General features: G+C 39.2%; 2 protein-coding genes across 2 annotated transcripts in view; one reads left to right on the top strand and one right to left on the bottom strand.

The window, feature by feature from the left end:
* Nucleotides 1–5,865, bottom strand: part of zc3h7a (zinc finger CCCH-type containing 7A) — a 37,207-nt gene extending 31,342 nt beyond the window's left edge. The window contains exon 1 of the mRNA XM_034190090.1: nucleotides 5,702–5,865. The gene's annotated coding sequence lies outside the window, so the exon portion shown is untranslated. The remainder of the gene's footprint in view (nucleotides 1–5,701) is intronic.
* Nucleotides 5,866–13,086: 7,221 nt separating this feature from the next.
* zgc:92162 (group 10 secretory phospholipase A2) lies at nucleotides 13,087–19,118 on the top strand. The gene is made up of 4 exons (XM_034191237.1): nucleotides 13,087–13,192; nucleotides 14,393–14,561; nucleotides 15,073–15,179; nucleotides 18,876–19,118. Exons 1-4 carry the CDS (start codon nucleotides 13,156–13,158, stop codon nucleotides 19,022–19,024), a joined length of 462 nt encoding a protein of 153 aa, XP_034047128.1. The 5' UTR covers nucleotides 13,087–13,155; the 3' UTR covers nucleotides 19,025–19,118.
* The last annotated feature ends 1,225 nt before the right edge of the window (nucleotides 19,119–20,343 follow it).

The raw sequence follows: 20,343 nt of genomic DNA, 5'->3' as shown, positions 1-20,343 counted from the left end.
CGTAAACAGAAGCTTTAAAAAAAAAAAACTATTTACATTTCTTATTTTTACAAAAATGCTCGATGGGAGACAAAGTTTTAACAAAAAATAAATAAATAATAAATTTACAAGACTTTACATGAGCTGAAGAATAAGGGGGAAAAAAGAAACAGAAGCTGCTCTCCCAAAGAGATGATCACTGTTTATGCTCGCTCCAATTCCGCAAATTTCGGTGTTTGCACATGCACAGTGCAAGAGGTTGGACGCTTGTAGTGCTTCATCGGGATACCCTCACAAAGGCCGGCCAGAATATCAAACAGGTTTGATTTTCATCCGACCATACTATTGACGATCGGGAGGTGGTCATGAGAGGTTAAACACAGCTCGTTATTCCATGTATACTACACGATGCAGAACGTGCGATTAAGCTGAAACTCAGCGCGATCCAAAAAATTCTCGCACGAGTGAAAAATTGGCTCAAAAAGAGCCAAAACTCACACAGTGTAAACCCAGCTTTAAGAACATATTACGGCGTTTTGGGATTACCTTTCATTGCTATGCTGATGATACAGTTATACATGCTGATAACCTCATTCACATAAAATCCTTAGAAGATTGCCTTGCATCAATGAAAAGCTGAATGAATGGTGCTATATAAATGAAAAATTGAAATTCATCTGTCCATGCCCTGTGAGGCCATCATTTTATTTATTTATTTGCAGTTTGAGTGGAGCTGTTGCGTTTCTTCCAACAGACTGATTTTTTTTTAGCCCGATTTCAAAGTCAAGTCACTGTGACACAAAATCACACTTATGTAATCTTTGTAATTAATCTGTGGTTCACACTGTGTTAAAATGTTGCGGACCGATTTAAATGTTAGTGTCTCAATGTGGCTCAGAACAATCATCATTGTGGGCCAAGCTGGCTGATCAAGACCGCAAAGGCAGTCACTCGTGGCATTTTACAAAGGCAATTGGTTGCTGTGCTGTCAGCTAGGCGGGGCTAAAATATGTATGTTGAGAGTGATGCAACATGATGACTGCCAATCCAAGTGAAGGCAGGGTGACATACATTGGCTTGTTGTTGGTTATATGCCTCAATTTCATTTCGTTGTCATAAGGGTTTCAAAACAAAATGTGAGGAATCATATACATTTTCCATGTATATAGAGAAAGTATGTGACCTGCACAGTATGTACTTCCGGTCCCATCATACAGGGCATGCTGCTGCTATGCTGGCGACAGCAACAATGTTAGCAACTCCACTGTACGTTATGTCGTCACGCATGTTTCATGTTAAAAATAGGCTGTAACAGCCATAGCTACAGAGTATTTTTCTACTGATTTCCAGCAGAGATGAAAAAGAGGACTTAAATTGTTAAGCAACAGAACCCAATAAAATCTGGACCACAGGAAATAGTGGCATATTATGTGGGCTTCATGTTATTTCTGCTAAGTTGTGCAACAGAATCGTGAGCCAAGCTGATTGTAAGTGGAGCAAAAGGCTGCACATTTGTATTTGTGCCACCTCCATGAGTGCACAGTGGGTTTGAGGAACGTTTATTAAACCACAGGTCAATAAAATAAGGAATAAGACAAGTAAATAAATCATCAAAAAAATAAAAGTTAAATAATAATAATTTCATCACTAACAGAAAACAGCACATGCCTGACTGTTCGAGCACAGTTGCTTCCCGGCACACCGAGCTGAGGTCCAGCGAACAGACCTGAGTGCGCAGAGGATATATTTCTGTTGACTCAGATCAGTAATTTCTCTTCAAAGTATAATTCAAGCTCTTCCAAAAGTCCCACTGCACTCTCACAAAGGCGGCAAAAGCAGTATGATAAAAGCAGACAAGCTTCCGTGTGGTGCTGCTCGTGCTTGTAAAGTGACAGCCTTTGATTCGGAGGCGACCTATAGTCGTGAAATACAGAATAACTAAAGACACTCTTGCATTTCAAACTGATTACATACAATATATGGACCTGCAAGTGACACCTCCCCTCGTTTAAATCTCAGTGGCAAAAGTAAAAAAAAACAACAAAAAAAAACCCTCACCATGTACCTTGACTATAATCAGATACACTGTTATCATTAATTTTTCACGCAATATCAGTACTGACCCCCCCCCCAAAAAAATTGGGCTGAAATGATTACGAGTAACTCAACTCAAATTATTCAATTGCAAGAAGTGTTCGAGGCCAGGCTTCAGCACCACTGAAAACATTCTACTATATATGCCAGGCCTGTATATGTGCTTCCACAAAAAAACAGAAGATGACATGGACCATGTGTAAGAAGGAAGCTAATCAATGTAGCCACAAAAGCTACATTACAAAGAGGCCCACCAAGTAAAATAAACCTTTTTAAGAGAAAGAGGGTCAAGGCTGATCATCTGAAAGACTTAATTCTGAAAGGATTTAAAGCCAAGCAGTGTGTTAGTGCATAAAAAGACCCCACTGTGGTTGCTCTCCACTTCACACAGATGAAGCAAAAGGATGTGCACTTTAAACAAATCAATATCATTCTAAATAAATTAAAACCTTTTATTCAGATTTGATCAGTTTTCGTCAACAGTGCAGACAGTGGATTTATCAATGTGGCTTTTGTAGAAATGCTGCACATGCAGCCCCCTGACTGACTGAGGATTTTACCCACCACCAGCACTTGCAGTAAAAACAATTACCCCAGAAAACAGTTGGAACAGCTTAAATTAAATCTGCATGATGGCACAACAGAATTGTGCCACTGCTTAAGGACAGCCTTGGCACTACTGATAAAACGTAAACGTAAGCTTTCATCAGATTAGATGATTAATCAAAAAAAAAAAAATTGATAGAATACCAAATAGAGTTCCAAAAATATTTGATAGCTGCAGCCCTGTTCCCATCCACCAAAAAAAAAAAAAAAATCCATTATCACTCTACTTAAAAATCTTAATAGGGCAGCTAAGTCTCATTTGAACCCCTGCATGATATTGCGGGATTTGACCACTCCTGGGGACAGCTTCCCATTGCGCAATACAAACAGCATAACTTCACACGGATAAATGGTGCAGTTTTGTTTTTGGCTGCAAACCCCGAAGCAGTCACAAAAAAAGTGCACTTTTTTTTCAGTTCTCAGTGGAGAAGGGAAGACGAGGCAAATAGGAGAGGTCGTGTTGTTGTTAGCCTACACAGCTAACCAGAGTAGCTGCGCTCTCTCGCCTGTACAACCGCCTCAACATGTTTGAGCTCCGGGTCATAAACAAACTGCAACACATGTCCACTTTCCACCACAGTCACTTTTTTGTTGCATTTTCACTTTGTTTGCAATTCAATTTGCCCAAAAATTCAAATTTAGGATTATTAGAGATAGGATTATTGCATCACATTTTAACCCGTTAGTGCCTGCCCTCAAACAAGACTGCGCTGCCCAATTTCATGCTACTAATACTCAAAGATATCATCTGCCACTTGGCTGCACTGAACTGGAATTCAATGAATCTTAATATGAAAATGGCATGTCATACCATTTGTTAAACAAAACATTAATGCTACGGTTACATGAGCTACAAATGATGGTAACAAGCAGACAGCTTTTTCATTTGACGGGTGTTCCGGGGGTCTTGTGAATCCCTTCAGTGGTAAACAGAGTTTTAAGATTTAGAAGTGTTTATTTCTCACTAACTTTTAAAAATATATTCGAAACATCCGCCATCTTGGATTATTTTTCACACGAACCACCTGATGTCATGCTGCCTATTCACTCAGATCGGCAGGTGCCATGTCACGCTGCTCAGTATTTGCAGAAAAGTCTATTTTGGCGCCGTCTAGCTGCTGGCAGAGTGACCATTGTCTCTTGCTTAAGACCTTCTTTTTTACACAAGCTTTTGCTTAGGTTTTGGGCTGCTATGCTATGTTTTTAAATGTGTTGGCCACTGTGTCGTGTATTATGCTTTTTATGTTGTGAAGCACCTTGTGGCTCTTGTCTGTGAAAGGTGCTATACAAATAAAATTTACTTACTTGCTGCCAGAAAACACCCACTCCAATTGAAAATAGGCAAAGGCTATGCGCACAACCATTGGGCAGATAAATATAATGTCTTATTTTATTCGCCCAACCGTGATCGTGTATTTGACAAGTTTTGTGCATCTAAACTACGTTTTTACACCACTTTTTAAGGCTCTATTGCAGCATATGTTTGACACATTTAATGGCGCTGTCTTTAATTACTGCAAAAACACAGCAATGGATAAAAACAGAAAAGCTTCATAAGCATTTTGAATAGAAGCCTGTTAACAACGACGAAACAGTTTTTGATCAAAATGCTGCTTGTTGGCTGTAAGATGGTGTTAGTTTGACACTGTTCCCTGGGTGTGATGAGCCAAACAGAACCACTTTAGATCACAGCTCCTCCGCAGGCTGCGAACCCTCCCGCAGCCAGCGAGAAAATATCCGTCTTTTTTCCCCTCCCGCGTTGAAACCGGAAGTGAGCTTACAAGCGCACTCACAGGTCGGTTGTGGCTGGGCGTATATGCTCGCAAATTTACTTTACTGACCCAATGGTTGGGCGTATAGCCACTCCGTTGAAAATAATGGTAAATCCCCACTTTGCCTCTGTCACTTGTGGCTAATGTGACTGTAGCTTTCTGATGGATCTGATGTTCTGGGATTGCAATAGCAGCACCACAAGAGGTTCTACTATACATTTAGCAATTACAACACCCATCAGAAATGTTCAGCAACAAAATGTCTTATTACCATAATGTAAACATTTAAGCCACGCCCTTTGACGTCACCACAAATCCTCGAGGGCTTCCGCATATAAGAAATGCAGTAAAATGTGGCTCCTACACATTTCCACTCACCATACTGAAAACAAAAGTATCATTTAGTGGGTGATATAAGAAGCGCATTTTACTAAATGGAAGATGTTTATAACCTGACGGATAGACTGAGAAGGTTTAAATTGTACCAGAGCCCAAAATCTTAGCATTTCAGCTCTTTGGAGCCATTTTTTTGTGAAGCTCGTATTTCACAAGATGCCACATTTATCTTAAAGACAATAGATGAAACCAAACACATTTAAGTCAAAAGGTCTCATCCAGACTCAAACACGAAACTACCTAGTATGTCCGTTTTAATCAAAATCAAATTCAGATGAGTATTTTTCTTACAGTGTTGGCTGGAAAACCGGTTAGCATTAGCACTAAACGCCTGTTTCGTTTCTAAAACCCAAAAGTAAGTTTTAGTTTACATTTGTGCGGCGTAAAACGTACACCCTTAACCGAGCTTACACTTGGATTAGTTGGACTAATTCTGGTGATTGATGTTTCGGCTTAATTTCTCGCCAATAGTTCCTACATTACGGATCTGTCCGATAATGGATGCAGGAAATTTAGCACACGTGTTAACATTACCCGCGGCCAGGGTGCTATAAATGTAGCCATTAGCAAGCATCCTTTGCTAACAGACTGACGGGCTGTATCCTGAACAGTTCTCAGCTTCTGACACCGACACGATGAACAATAATCTTATTTGATCTCGGCCGACGAATGACACAGATCTGACAGCTACGTTTCTAGGAAGTAGACGGAACCTAACAAAGAAAGCGGCGATATTTCCAAGTTAAAGTAGTTTCCAAGCGCAAACAATAGCGAACAGTAAATATCCACCTCCCGACTCGGATCCCCCTACATAATACACCAATAATTCATGAACAGCTGATGTAAGTACTTACATGAATGGACTTTGGATTCCAACAAACCTCACGACGGGTGTCTAAATGAATTGAAATGTAATTTATTTTCCCCCTTTACATAAAATAACTTAGCTAATGTCGTTTATCACTGCAGGCCACCCTTTGGTTCTCCTTCTTCTCGAAATTCAAGCAGCGCCACCATCACTTTCGGCGCAATACTGCCACATACAGGCCACACGGAGAAAAGTGCTTCTTCTATCGAGTTTTTTTTAGATCTTTGCAAACCGACACGACGCATTACCGCCATCAACTGTTAGGGTTAGGATAGCACTGGTACCACAGTCTCTTGTACAAACAGACTGGTAACGTGTTTTTGAAAACATGGCTGTGATTGGTCCATCTGATACGTCGGCCGCTATTGGCTATCACACCACCGCCGAAAATATGAAAAACAAACCGAAAGACTTGAAAAGTGAGACAAACTAGTTGCAAAATGTCGCAAATGTCTAATTTGTGATACGTTCAAGACACACCGGGATGTCGGGATTTCACACAGTCATCTTTCTCCCCCCAATGTCTGTCTGTGTTTGTGTGTATTTTGTGTTTGGATTGTGTTATCAGTTTTTTTGTTGTTCTTGAATTGTCAATAAAGTTGGCTTAAAAGGAAAAAAAAAAAGTCGCAAATGTCGGGGGTGGGAGTTTATCTCACCCCTGTCAAACCAAAATGGAAACCAGGTATTTGCTTTGTGTGTCTGGAATTCGCACAGCAACCGAAAACATTTGGAGGTTTGAGGAATGGAACCAACTTATCATCCTCCTTGTATTGCCGCCATTTTGATTTTGAAACGTTGTAAACAAAGGCTGCAGCCAATCAGAGAGCGGCGTGTCTCAGCCAATCAGCAAAATGTCAGAATCCTGACTAAAAGTCACGTGACCAAATAACCCGATACCGACTCCTTTGCCTTGGCTGAAGGAGTGGAACCAACTTAGGGTAAGGAGGATTAATGGCGCCTCGAGCTCGAGTCTGACTTTTTTATTGTTGTTTTTTTTTTTATTTTCGATAAACTGTTAACAAAAGATAACAGCAAAAAACATGATAAATTCAGCTCCAAAGGGAAAAAAAAAAACAATCTGCATTACATAATTTTCTCATTGAGTCATACGGACTGTATCCATTACCTATTATCTAAAGAATCAAAACAATAATGCTGATAGATAAATAAGTAAATAAAAAAGAAAAACTAAGTAAGTGATGAAAAACTAAATGAATAAAATTAAATATAGAAATAAGACAAAGATTTTTAAAAAATGAACAGTAAATAATAACACAGAAAAGATAAACAGATACAAGGGGTTACAGTAAGTAGTATTCAGATACAAAATTTGGTTATTATAAGAATATTCACCAGAAATTCAAGATGGTTTTTATAAGAGAAGGAGTCTATGTTCACATAACTGGAGGTCAGCCATCGGTATACCAATTTCCACAATAGCCCGACAACTGGCCCTGAATTGGGCCAGATACTGGCCTCTCTCTCCTAGCCTGTGATTGGTTGGCGGCCGAGACGCTGATGTCAGCATTGGTCAGCCTCACTCTGGGCAAGTATGGGGGTGGCGCAAGCGCTGCTTTCCTGTTGGTCATTTAGGAGTGGGAAATCGCACTCCAAGATGGCGGCCAGTGTCCGGCCATATTCATAGCTCTCTAACCCTGTCCTGTATGGAGAGACTTGCCGGACTCGGTTTAACTACTGTAGAAGATATACGCACTAGAGGGGATTTAATTGAAATGTACAAAATCTTACACGGATATAAAAATGTTAATTTAGAAATTTTCTTTGATATGAGAAGATATACTGGCCTTCGAGGCCATGGGCTGAGCCTTGAGGCTGAAAGGTCTTGATTGAATATAAAAAAAGAACGTTTTTCAGAAATAGAGCTATTGTGTTATGGAATAGTTTGCCTTGGTATGTGGTTTCCTCACCAATTTTCTACTCGCACACATCTTGTGTGTTTATTAAGAGCTGACAGAGCATGTGAATTTCTCCACTGTGAGATCAATAAAGTCTTATCTTAAAACTTCACTCCAGTCATCACCTGTCTCAGCGACAGATATCAGAAGCTTTTATACAACAATCATTTCCACATAAGACAGGGGAGTGATCACAGCATGACCGCAGCATTTCTGAGACTCTCTCAGTCTGACTCTCTTCACCTAAAGCGATCAAAGGGGATAATGTGATTATTAACCATCAGATGACAACTTAAAACCTCTTAAATCATTCTAAAGTCAGTTTTAAGCTGAAACGAGGCAGTTTAAGCAGAAACAAGACGATAATCTGTTAATCGGTGCTAGCACTCCGCCATGACACAAGTGCAGTGAAGGCAGGAGGAGTGCTGAGTCTAGGAGGGTGCACTAGGAGAGAGAAGATCTCAATTTACCACTTGATTTATGCCAATATTCTCACCCATGGCCATGAACTTTGAGTAAGGTCACAGATACAAGTGGCGGAAATTAGATTCCTCTGATGGGTATCTTGGCTTACATTCTTGGACAATGTGAGATGTTTGACTATCCAGGAGAGACACAGAGTAGAGCCACTGCTTCTTCATATCACAAAGGAGCCAGCTGAGTTGGTTTGGTATCTGGTGAGTATGCCCCCTGGTTGTCTCCCCCTAGGGAAGTCTTCAAGGTACAACCTACTAGAAAGAGGTTCCAGGGAAGACGCAGGACATACTGAAGGCATTATATATCCCAGCTGACTTGGGAAAACCTTGGGATCCCCCAGGAAGAGTTACAGGATGAGCTGCTTTGTCTGCTGCCACTGTGACCTGGACCCAGATAAAGTGGCAGAAAATGAATAAATGAATGAATGGCACGCACTTAGCTGAATTCTAGAAATGCCCTGGCAAGGTCTGACAGAGGTCAATCAGCTGGGTGAAAGTCAGCTGCACTGAAAAAAGAGAATAGTTGAACCAATTTAAAAAAGTGTTACAATTGGTAAAACCTGAATGAATTAAGTTGTTTGAATTTAAATTTGTAAGTTAGATCAACTCTGACTTACAAATTTAAGTTAGAACAACTTAAATCATTCAGGTTTTACAAATTCTAACGCTTTAAGTTGGTTCTTTTGAGTGTGGCATCTTACTGTAATCCTGACTGACTTCATGCCCGTAGGTACCTTTACAGTTCTTTGTGTTTTTCTGTGCTTCAAAGAAACTTAAAAATCAGGATAAATGTAACATTTGATCTTTGCAAAATCATCTGTTGGGGTCATAAGAAATATCATGTCTATTGTCGTGTTGCAGGCTACTTACAGAAGAAACATCCAACATAAACTGGATGATGCCACTTAAAATCATATTTTACACAAGGTGAATTTTTATAGTTGTGGCTTTTCTCAGCTTGATATAAGCTTAATTTGTCTGGACAGACAGTTTGCAGTGATGAAAAGGTTGTGCTGCAAGAACAAACAAGGATCTGTATCCTTTCATGCAGCACAATCGTGGCAGCTGTAGTAACTGCCAGGAGAGTCCAACATTACACAGTAGAGTAAATGAATGCAAAGAGGAAAACAAGTGATACAATCCTCAGTCTTTTTAGATTAATCCTACAAGATTGTCAGTCTCAGCTCTTAAACATCGAAGGTTGTACTTCTCAGTCAATTGTGTTGTAATTATAGTTTCGGTAATATGACTAATGTTTAGACTGTGCAGAATCACGCCATCTTGTTCATTGTGCTGAGTGGCACACTTTGACAAACACAGGTGTAACATGTGCATCATAATGGAGGTAAAACTATTATTAAAGTATATTTATCTTAATCTGAAGGGCTAGGGTGCAATTTTTTGAAGTCCCAGTGAGATCAGATTTTAAGGTTCTGCTACTAGCCTATAAAATTGTTCAGACTGGCACCTCCTTACCTAGCTGACCTAATTAAACCTTACATACCGGCCTGGGCTTTGCGTTCTCAGGGTGCAGGACTACTTTGTGTTCCTTGGGTGAATAGGAAGTCTGTGGGTCATAGAGCTTTCTCTTATCGTGCCCCTGTTCTGTGGAATGATCTCCCTGTGTCAATAAAACAGTCAGATTCTGTGGAGACTTTGCGATCACCTTAGTATTTCCTGGTTTTCTTGTTGTTTAATGCTGACAAATTATATTGTACTTGTCTTTCTGCTGCCCGATTCTGTTTTTTTCTCTCTGTTTAAGGTGCAGCTCCATCCAGAGATGGGTGTGGTATTTGTGCTAGAGACACTCCTGTCCTGTGCACCAACAGCATTTCCTGTATATTTGTTTTGTGAATTGTTCTGTAATTTATGTCTGTAGCATGGCCCAAGCAGAGGGTCACCCCTTTGAGTCTGGTCTGCTTGAGGTTTCTTCCTCAGAGAGAGTTTTTCCTTACCACTGTTGCCCTGGGGGGTTGATAAGGTTAGACCTTACTGGTGTGAAGCACCTTGAGGCAACTCTGTCATTTGGCACTATATAAATGAAAATAAAGTGAAATTGAAAGTGGTTAATCTGACTAACAATGTGTTTAGTGCACGAGAACATCAGAAGTTCATGGAAAAATCTTGACTTGTGTATCGTTTATGATTCAAGAAACATTTTGGTTTACAAAGATCAAATTTTAGGCAGTGTTTCCAGTTGCACATTGCACATCGTGATGGGCATAACACCTTAGCGCCACACCATTCCCCACCCTTATGTGGTTTGAAACTGTTGATGCCAACTGCTAATCCTACCACCATTTCCTTGGCAGATGAATCTATATGGTCCAATCCCAGTCTCCTCCCTCACAGACTTGTAGACTTTGAGGCAAGTTTCTGCAAAGCGCATGAGGGATGTTTCAGTCTGGAATCGTCAAGTGCACGAGTGCTGAGTGGCAGACATTTTCAGCCCTTTCTGCCAACTTTCTGTAGGTCTGTATTTGATTTTTATTTTTTTTTCTTTATTTATTTGAGCAAGTTTAAAACATTTATCTATTGCGCACATTCATCTTTTAGAGTCCGTACATTACTCAAAGGGAGTAGGATGAAGTAAAACTTATATTTTCTACCCCCTTTCACATGTATTATTTTCGGCTGTGCAGACAAGAATAAATAAAAAGTTTTGAGATCATACGTACATACCTATATAAACACACACCTTGCATTATACATATCAACATATATTTACATAAATACATTACTTCTATACACAAATACCCTTGCATACACCAATACACACACTAGATTCAATGAAATTTGATAATATAACAATTTTAACCCACATACATGCACACATGGGCACCCAAGCCCATAAGCCCATCCCAAGCACATATTTCTGAAGACTTTGTGTAGTCCATGGGTCCAACAGGTTTTCAGTGCCCCTTAAGGCAGAGGTCTCAAACTGATTCCAGAAAGGGCCAAGAGGGTGCAGGTTTTCTTTGCAGCCACCCACTCCACCAGGTTATTTCACTGATTAACTGATTCCATCTGCTCAAAGTGATGTTATACAAGCAATTAGACCACGTGACCTACATTTTTTAGTAACGTCATAGCAAAGCTTTTATTCGAGGCTTTCCCCGATGACGAGTATGCTGGGAAGGACACAGCGACTGCCAATCGGAGTTTAAAAAAAAAAAAAAAAAAGAACAGGCAGCGTGAAGTTAGCTGGCTGCTCATTTGAACAAAATAAACCAAGATGGCAGAAAACGCTCTGAAGCAACTTATTTCTGTAAAAATCTCATACGGTTCTCATATGTTTTGAAAAAGTTAGTGAGAAACAAACATTTCTAAATCTAAAAACACCATTTTTGAAACCAGATAACACCTCTGAAGTGATTTGCAAAACATCTTATGTATGTTAGCTCACATACCGTTGGAACACGCATCAAGCAAATGAGTCAGGTCAGAGGTAATCTCAAAACATCAAGCATGCGCACACACACTTCCTCCTGCAGTTCATCTGCACAACACCGTCGGAAAAAACAATATTTACCATGGAATTCTGCTCACATAAATATTTTCTCTTCATTAAAATGAGCTGTGATTTTGTGACGTGTTTCAGATTTCAGTAGAAATCAAGTTTTGTCAGTTTTGTGAAATTTGAAAGGCTGTACAGCTTATGGGAGCATCTTATAGGGGGGTTGGAGATGCATCAGGGTTGGGGTGAGAACTGGGGAACCCCCTATTTCTGATGTGGCATCAACACAATCACTGACTCACTAAATTTCAGTCTATTTTACTGGGACTCTAATTTTCACCTCCTGGTTGTCTGTCATATTGTGGAACTGTTGGGTAGCTGCAACATTTCCGTCACTGTTCTGACAGTTCTTTGTTGTGCTTTTGTTTTATTTTGGTAGTATGACCAAAGCAGATGGTCACCTCACAGAGTCGGGCCTGCTTGAAATTTCCTTTCCATATGTATCTGCATTTACTCTGCTTTCACCTTTTGCAGCACCGCAGGAAGACTGAAGAAAAAGAGGAATCAGAAGTTGCTCTCCTCTGTATTGTCTACTGGTAGATAGTGCAGACTAACAACTCTGAGGACCTTCATTTCTGTCAAACAGAGGACATACATGTGGTTTATCACAAGACAAGGCAAGGGAGTTGAATCCCACTCACGAAAAAAGTGAAAATTTGATGGTTACCAAAATGGTGCCCAGTGACAGTGATGCAGCTTCTTCTTGCTCTGCAACTTCTCCACTAGATGGCACCAAATCCCACACACTGTAGCTTTAAACAGCCACTGGACAGAATGGGGCAGCACAGTGGATTAGTGGTTAGCACTGTTGTCCCACAGTGAGAAGGTCATGGGATCAATTCCCACCTGTGGGCTTTCTGTGTGGAGTTTGTATGTTCCCCTGTGTTTTCGTGGGTTCCCCCCAGGTGCTCTGGCTTCCTCCCACATCCAGACATGCAGATTAGGTGACTTGGAAACTTGTCCGTAGGTGTGTCTGTTTGTCTAATCGTGGCCCTGGGACAGACTGGCGTCTTGTCCAGGGTATACCCTGCCTCATGCCCCAGTCACCCGGAGCTGATCTTGGATAAGCGGTTTAAGATGAGTGTGTAGACAGAATATAGTGGCTCAAGTACAATATTTTTTTATTTTCTTTCCTACCTGTTGTGAAGAAAAAGTGAAACTTTTCCCCAGCTTTGTTCATATATCACTGAATGTCTTAGCTGAGGAAGTGAAGTGTATTTTAAAAAAAACCAAAAAAAAACCTAAATCTCCAAATGTCTTCGCCAAAAAAACAAACCAACAAATACTTCAGTGTTTTCCAGCATAAACCATAAGCACATCTTAGCAATCCGAAGGGAAGAAAAAGCAAAAAAACACAGCCTATTTCTCCTAGGGGGCGCACACTTTGTCAAATATTGGATTAGCCTCTGGCCAATGGTGATGCTCAGGAGATTATTCAAACAGCAGCTAAAAAAAGCTCTCCACACTCTGCTACACACACACACACACACACACTGAATGGCACTTGGAGTTCTGCTGCCAGTTGCGAGCCATGACTGCATATTGCCGCATACTTCTCCTGATATCTGGTAAGTTAATTCATGAGACTAAAACAGAGTACCACGGGGTGTCAGAGCAGGTACAAAGTACTTTTACTTACTTTATGCATTGTTAATATGGTAGCGATCAATTATGAACAAACAGGTTCTTTGAGTTTATGTCAAACATTTGACAAAAATGAACTTGTACGGTACAAAATCTTCCTACTTGTCATGTCATATGTCAAAGTGGTGCTGGAGTAGTTTGTTTGGGGCCACTGAGGCAATACAAAAAGTGTGTTTTTTTTAAAAGAATAAATACTTTAAAAGTGTACTTGTACACTTTTAGCTTTTGTATGGGTCCTGCAATAGTCATGGGTTTTAGAAATCTAAGAATTTCACATTTTATCACCGAGCTTTTCGGTTAACTTTATATTTTATTAGTTTCACACTCACTTAGCTGCACTGAAAAAAGAGAATGTTTGAACCAACTTAAAAAAAAGTGTTACAATTTGTAAAAACCTGAATGAATTAAGTTGTTTGAACTTAAGTTTGTAAGTTAGAGTTGATTTATCTTTCAAACTTAAGTTCAAACAACTTAATTCATTCAGGTTTTTACAAATTGTAACACTTTAAGTTGATTCAAACACTTTTTTTCAGTGTATATTATATATACACACACACACACAGTTACATTTATACGTTTGTTTGATCATTCATATTCATATTTAACTTTAAACTAATGTAGTTTTGAATTCAGATAGCCTTTCAATTAGTTTCATGTCATGTTAGCTTCATATTCAGTTACCTTTTTTGTTCAGTTGCTTTAAGTTGAATTGAATTCAGGCATCTTTTTCATTTAGCTTCATATTCAGTTATCCTTATATTCTGTTACTATTGATTTAACTTTAAATTTATTTAGTTTTGCATTCAGAAAGCTTTTCATTTGGCTTCATGTTATGTAAGATTTATATTATGTTATGCTCAGATAGCTTTTAGGTTATGTTGAATAATAGTAATTTTTTCAGGTTAGGTTTATAATCTGTTATCTTTCTATCATTTGGTTTTGCATATTTGCATAAACAGTCACAGAAAGGTCGTTTTTGTAGAGAAAGGCTGAATAAGATGTCGCACCTCAGGGTATTTAATATCTGTTTTGAATGCACAATTAGCTTGCCATAAAAGTGTATAACAGAACCACTGTAAAGCTTAATATAAGAATATTTGTTTCGTTTTTGTTTGCCGTTACAGTGGTCGTGGTGTCTGTGGCCTTATGTTGGCCCTCACGCAAGAAAAGAGGTTTACTGGAGCTGGCAGGGGCCATCAAATGCGCCACAGGAAGATCTCCTTTAGCGTACGTTATGTATGGATGTTATTGTGGTCTCGGAGGTCAAGGATGGCCCAGAGACAGGACAGACTGGTGAGGCACCTGCCAGGCATTCAAACACACAATTCTTCAAGTATGTCATGTCTGGAAACATATTCCGTCTTGTGTAGTGAAAGAGATTCACTTATGTGAGTTTATCCGCCTGGATGTGACTCTCACTCATACATCCTGCATGCATGCACACAGTTTCCATTTTAAAATGAGCTGATGGAACAACAAATTATATACACACACAAAGTAGCATGGACAGAGAAAATGATGCCCTTTCCATAAGACTCACATGGTCCAATGAGCACTTCAAAATAAGATCCAAATTCCACACCCAATTCCTAATTACTGTCTCTCCTTGTTTTCCTCTCCAGCCACATGGTACCAGACCCACGCAAAGTATTTAAGTGCTGTCTATTTGGTAAACTCATCCGGTGATCCTAACCCTGCCTTTAAAATAAATGTGGCGTGCAACCACAGCACTCCGTCTGCCCTCTTACTTCCATCTTCAACCGGATGCTCAAAATAATACATTTGTCACATTTTGTGCACACAGGTGCTGTCACAAGCACGACTGCTGTTATGGAGAAGCGGAACTTCGTGGCTGCAGCACCAAAACAGACCAGTATCACTGGACATGTGAAGACAGGACAGTTGAGTGTGGTATTGCATTTTTTTTTATTTTAAGATGTTGATAATGCAACTCAGATATGCCTATTATTTATGTGTGTTATTTTCAAGATAGAGTCGCTGCTGTTTCCTTATCATACATGCATGATGGTTATGTTGTCGCCACAGGTCAAACAGAACAACAACACAGAGCAGGCTGTGAGCGAGACGTAAATATCACAGTGCTTGTGAAAACATACAGCAGGTTATGATAACCCAGATTTATGGTATTTTAAGATTTCATGAACCAGTCTTCTCTTATGAAGAGCAGCCGTCTTATAGTGTAAGTACTACCAAAAAAAAGGAGAAAAAAAAAGATGGTTGTAAAGCTACAGTTTATAGGATTTCAAAGTGTTTATTAGCAGAAATGGAATACAACATTCATTAAAACATATGTTTAATAGTGTGTAATTTACCTGCAAAAATAACGTTGTGTTTTCAAGTGCTTAAAGCTGTACGGCCTCTCAAATTTCACAAAACTGACAAAATTTAGTTTCTACCAAAATCCAAGCATGATAATGTAGGTTTATTTAACATGTTGCAAAATTACAGCTCATTTAAACAAAGAGAAGATATTTGGGGAGAATTATTTTGGTGAACATTGTCTTTTATTTTTAACTGAGTTGTGCAGATGAACTGCAGGAAGAAGAGTGCCTGTGCATGCATGAGGTTTTGCGGTTAACTGTGACCTGAACCACTTGCATGATGTGCATTCCTGGGGCGTGCATGCTAAAATCTATAGGATGAGTTCAGAGATGTTATCTGGTTTCAAAAAGTGTTTTGAGATTCATAAGTGTTTATTTCTTACTAACTTACACAAAATATATAAGAAAACATGTTACATTTATACAGATATTAGCTGTTTTGGCATGTTTGTTTAAGCAGGCAGCCAGCTGAAGTCGTGCTGCCTTTCTTTACGCCTGTTGACAGTTGTGTGCTTCCCAGCACCCTCATGCAAATCTATGATGTCACTACCAAATGTAGATCATGGCGTCTGATCACTTGCATTTCCACCCCTGATGGGATGAAATTCTAAATTGCTTCCAGAGAACGAATTTTGATCATATTGGCATTATCGTATTATTAATTTTTTATGTAAATGCTGAGCAATAAAATTATAGTGGTGCCAAAGAAAATCAATTTTATGACTTAAGTTGTTAAAAAAAAAAGCATTCTGTAGCATGGACAGAAGACTGAAGAAACACAAGAGAAATCTGTGGTTGCTCCCTGATATGCTGTCTGTTGGTTGCTAGTACAGGCAAACAAATTTGAGAACCTTCTTTATTGTGAAATGGAGGATTATGCATATTGGTCATCACAAAAGGAGGCAAGGGTGCATGAATCCCTGTCACTAAAGATTTGAAAACATGTAGGGATTCAAAATCATGAACAGTGACAGAATAATGCAGTCTGAAACGTCACCACTAGATGAAACTAAATCCTACACACTGCAGCTTTAAATATACAGATCAGCGCAATATCATCTATATTCATGTTCAGCATATATGTGCCACCATCGCATTATTTTGGAAGGAAATTCAGCTTATTTAAATATAATACAGCAAAACAAACAAACAAACATTTTATAATTGAGCAGTGTTCACATTATTGGATGGCTGTAGTGTCTTCAATCAGAGTTTATGTGTAATCACGGTGGATTCCCCCCCCCATGTGGATGGTTCAGATTCCTGTTTGTCATCATCCAAGAACTGACTGTTCACTCTTTTCCCTTTTTTGTTGTTTTTGTTTTGCTTTTTTTTTATGTTTGCCAGATACCAAACATGAATCAGACTGTGTGACTTATAGGTACAGACATGATATTTAGAAACACGTGTTAGCAGAGATGAACAAAATGCATTCTGTTCCCTTTGCGAGAGAAACTGACATGAAACTGAGAGCCTGCAGCAGACTGGCGTCCTGTTCAGGGTGTATGCTGCTTCTCGCCCTGTCTTGCCCTATGACTGGTGGGGTAGGGTCCAGCCCCCCCCCCTTTTTTTTTTCTTTCAACAGTTTTGTCCATTCCTCTTTGCAGCATCTCTCAAGCTCCATCAGGTTGGATGGGGAGTGTCGGTGCACAGACATTTTCAGATCTCTCCAGAGATGTTCAATCAGATTCAGGTCTGGGCTCTGGTTGGGCCACTCAAGGACATTCACAGAGTTGACTTAAAGCCACTCCGTTGATATCTTGGCTGTGTGTTTAGGCTCATTGTCCTGATGAGAGATAAACCGTCACTGCAGTCTGAGGTCAGAGCACTCTGGAGCAGGTTTTCATCCAGGATGTCTCTGTACATTGCTGCGTTCATCTTTCCCTCATTCTTGACTAGTCTCCCAGTTCCATCCCCACAGCATGATGTTGCCACCACCATGCTTCACTGTAGGGATGGTGCCTGGTTTCCTCCAAACATGACACCTGGCATTCACGCCAAAGAGTTCAGTCTGCGTCAGATGCTCAAAGCGCTTTACAATAATGCCTCATGTTCACCCCAAAAATCATGTCCAGTCAACTGAATTTACCCCAGGTGGACTCAAATTAGGCTGTAGAAACATCTCAAGAATGTTCAGTGGAAACACGATGCACCTGAGCTCAATTTTGAGCTTCATGACAAAGACTGAATACTTATGTACATGTGATTTCTTAGCTTTTTTATTTTTAATAAATCTGCAAAGATCTCAAAACAGTTTTTATTGGGTCTTTTTTCCCCACATCGTCATTATGGGGTATTGTGTGTAGAAGTTTGAGGAAAGAACAAAACAAAATTTCATCCATTTTGGAATAAGGCTGTACCATAAAAAATGTGGAAAAAGTGAAGCATTGTGAATACTTTCTGGATGTACTATATATATATATATATATATATATATATATATATATATATATATATATATATATATATATATATATATATATATATATATATATATATATATATATATATATATATATATATATATATATATATAATATAAGTGTCAAGAAAAATGCTCTGCCTTCTGAATGATAAACAAGAAGAAGCCCAGATAAGCGGAGTTTTCTCAAAACTTTGTCTTTACTTGCATGCAAGGAGTGAGCAGTTCACAGTAAAATGTAACTTCCTCTCACTAAAGGACATATTTAATCAAGCTTTTTTAAAACCACACCTTGTTACCCAGGCAACATCAGCATTCTCATTCAGTGACAAGCCTTCCAGCCAGTCCTTCCTTCCGGCCGGTCATATTCAACAATGTTACCACACGACAGCTGAAAATGGTTTTCTTATGAACCGTGAATTATTCTCTAAGTGGGCAGAGTTCTCCTACTCTTCACTTCTTGAGATAAAATGTCCTGTTCTAACATGAAGTTTCACCATGGGGAATCATTTTCATTCAAATGCAAAAGTTAGCACAAAACATTTATAGTACAAATACTACAGGATCACATAATGATAAAAGACAAAAAATACAGTTTTGATATCAACAGTTGCAGAAACTCATCAAGTTTTTTGTCTGGCAGATTCTTCATCAAAATTGTAAAATTATTCATGTGACTTTTGATATTAGAAATATTTGAAACCAAGGAGTGTTTTTGTGTTCAACACACACACACAAAAGCAATACTCCACACAGGCCACTTACTGCATGCAGGTGTAATGATGACAAAATCAAACACTTTTTAGCTGATAACACATGCAGTAATGTTATTTTTCATTGCAGATGGCCTAAAGGACAGCTGTGAAAAGCTGCTGTGCAGATGTGACAGGGAGGCGGCCAAATGCCTGAGAAAAGCACGCTACAACCGTAAATATGCCCTGTGGCCAGATTTTCTCTGTGGCCACGAACAGCCCATGTGCGCCATTTACTGACTCCATAAATGCGTCTGCATATCCTGTGTGCCTTTTGCAAATACAGGATGTAACCATGATGATACCGCTGTACCACAACACAACTTTTTATCCATGTGTGTTATCAGTGTCTGTTCTACCATTTAAGAGCTCCCCAAAAAAGGAGTGTTTACCAAAATACTGTGTGTATAAGTTTATATATATATATATATGTGTGTGTGTGTGTGTGTGTAAACATAAAAGCAACCCTTAAAACCTGCAAGATGTTTGAACTGTGTCTATGAAGTATAAAAAGGATTCCAACAGCAGATTTCCTCAACGGGTAGGCAAGACGAGCAAAAAGCTCGGCTGCAAGGTCAAATGTTAATCAGCAGAGGAAAGATCAGGTAACTGCTCCACACAATGGTACTTTTATTTGCTGAAGTTCTGTGTGGAGTCGACACACTGTGCTGCTGGAACATTTCTGACTCAACTTCATTTGGATTTTTTTTTTTTTTGGTCAAAAAAAAAAAAAAAAAAGATGCCTTTTGGAAATTTAGTGACCTAATCGGCACACTGGGTATTTCCCAGTTTCCTATTTAAAGTCTAATCTGTTCCATGTTGTGTATGATATTCTCATTTTATGCCTTACGTAAATGATTTTGCCATTAAAGAAAAGCAAAACTCATTTTTAGTAGGGTTTTTTATGTTTTGATGGTGTCACAAAATGATAGGTTGTATTTATTTAGTTATAAACCTTTTTGTACAGAATAGAAGGGCAATCAGAGTGCAAATCTTTGACAAAGTAAACCAGCTTGCAATGTAAAAAAAAGAAAAGTCTTAAACTCTCCCAGCTTCCAGATCACATCCAGTGATTTCTGCACAGCTGGTCTGTTAGTCAAATGTAAATAAACTTGATCTTGAGAATGTGATCATCCCCATTCCACAGCAGATCATACATCTTGCAAAGTTTCTTAAAAATAAGTTGTGAACTATCAGCTGCGGTTTTCCAGGAGGAAAAAAAGGGGGCCTTTAGTCTCAATTTTTATGTTTTCTTGTATGAACAGTCTGTTTCACACCAACATAATTCTGTATAACTGGTGATTCAACAGATAAAAGCTGCACAAGGTGGAGTTTATCCAATCACAGCTACAGAACCCTGTAACTCCAGAGTTATCATGGGTGTTGGCTTCCTGTCATGGGTGAAAAATGGTTGACAACCCCAAGGCAAAGATAAAGACGGGCTGGTGTTTATTTATTTTTTAAAGAAAGGTCTTTACTGTCAGAACCAGGGGTAGTGCAGGGGTCGGTACACAGAGGGGATTGGCAGGTGGAAGATCCACAAAACAGAGCTCTTGGTC

The sequence above is a fragment of the Thalassophryne amazonica genome, chromosome 16, assembly GCF_902500255.1.
Source record: "Thalassophryne amazonica chromosome 16, fThaAma1.1, whole genome shotgun sequence".
NCBI classification, from domain to species: Eukaryota; Metazoa; Chordata; class Actinopteri; order Batrachoidiformes; family Batrachoididae; genus Thalassophryne; species Thalassophryne amazonica.
Note: the sequence above shows the minus strand (reverse complement) of the source record. Positions and strands in the feature narration are given on the sequence as shown.

What these genes read in the sequence shown, in the direction of transcription:
- zgc:92162 (XM_034191237.1), top strand. Translation starts at nt 13,156, where the DNA reads ATGACTGCATATTGCCGCATACTTCTCCTGATATCTG. An exon ending in CATACTTCTCCTGATATCTG is followed by an intron (nt 13,193 to 14,392) that starts GTAAGTTAATTC and finishes TTGCCGTTACAG; the next exon opens with TGGTCGTGGTGTCTGTGGCC. An exon ending in AGACAGGACAGTTGAGTGTG is followed by an intron (nt 15,180 to 18,875) that starts GTATTGCATTTT and finishes TTTTCATTGCAG; the next exon opens with ATGGCCTAAAGGACAGCTGT.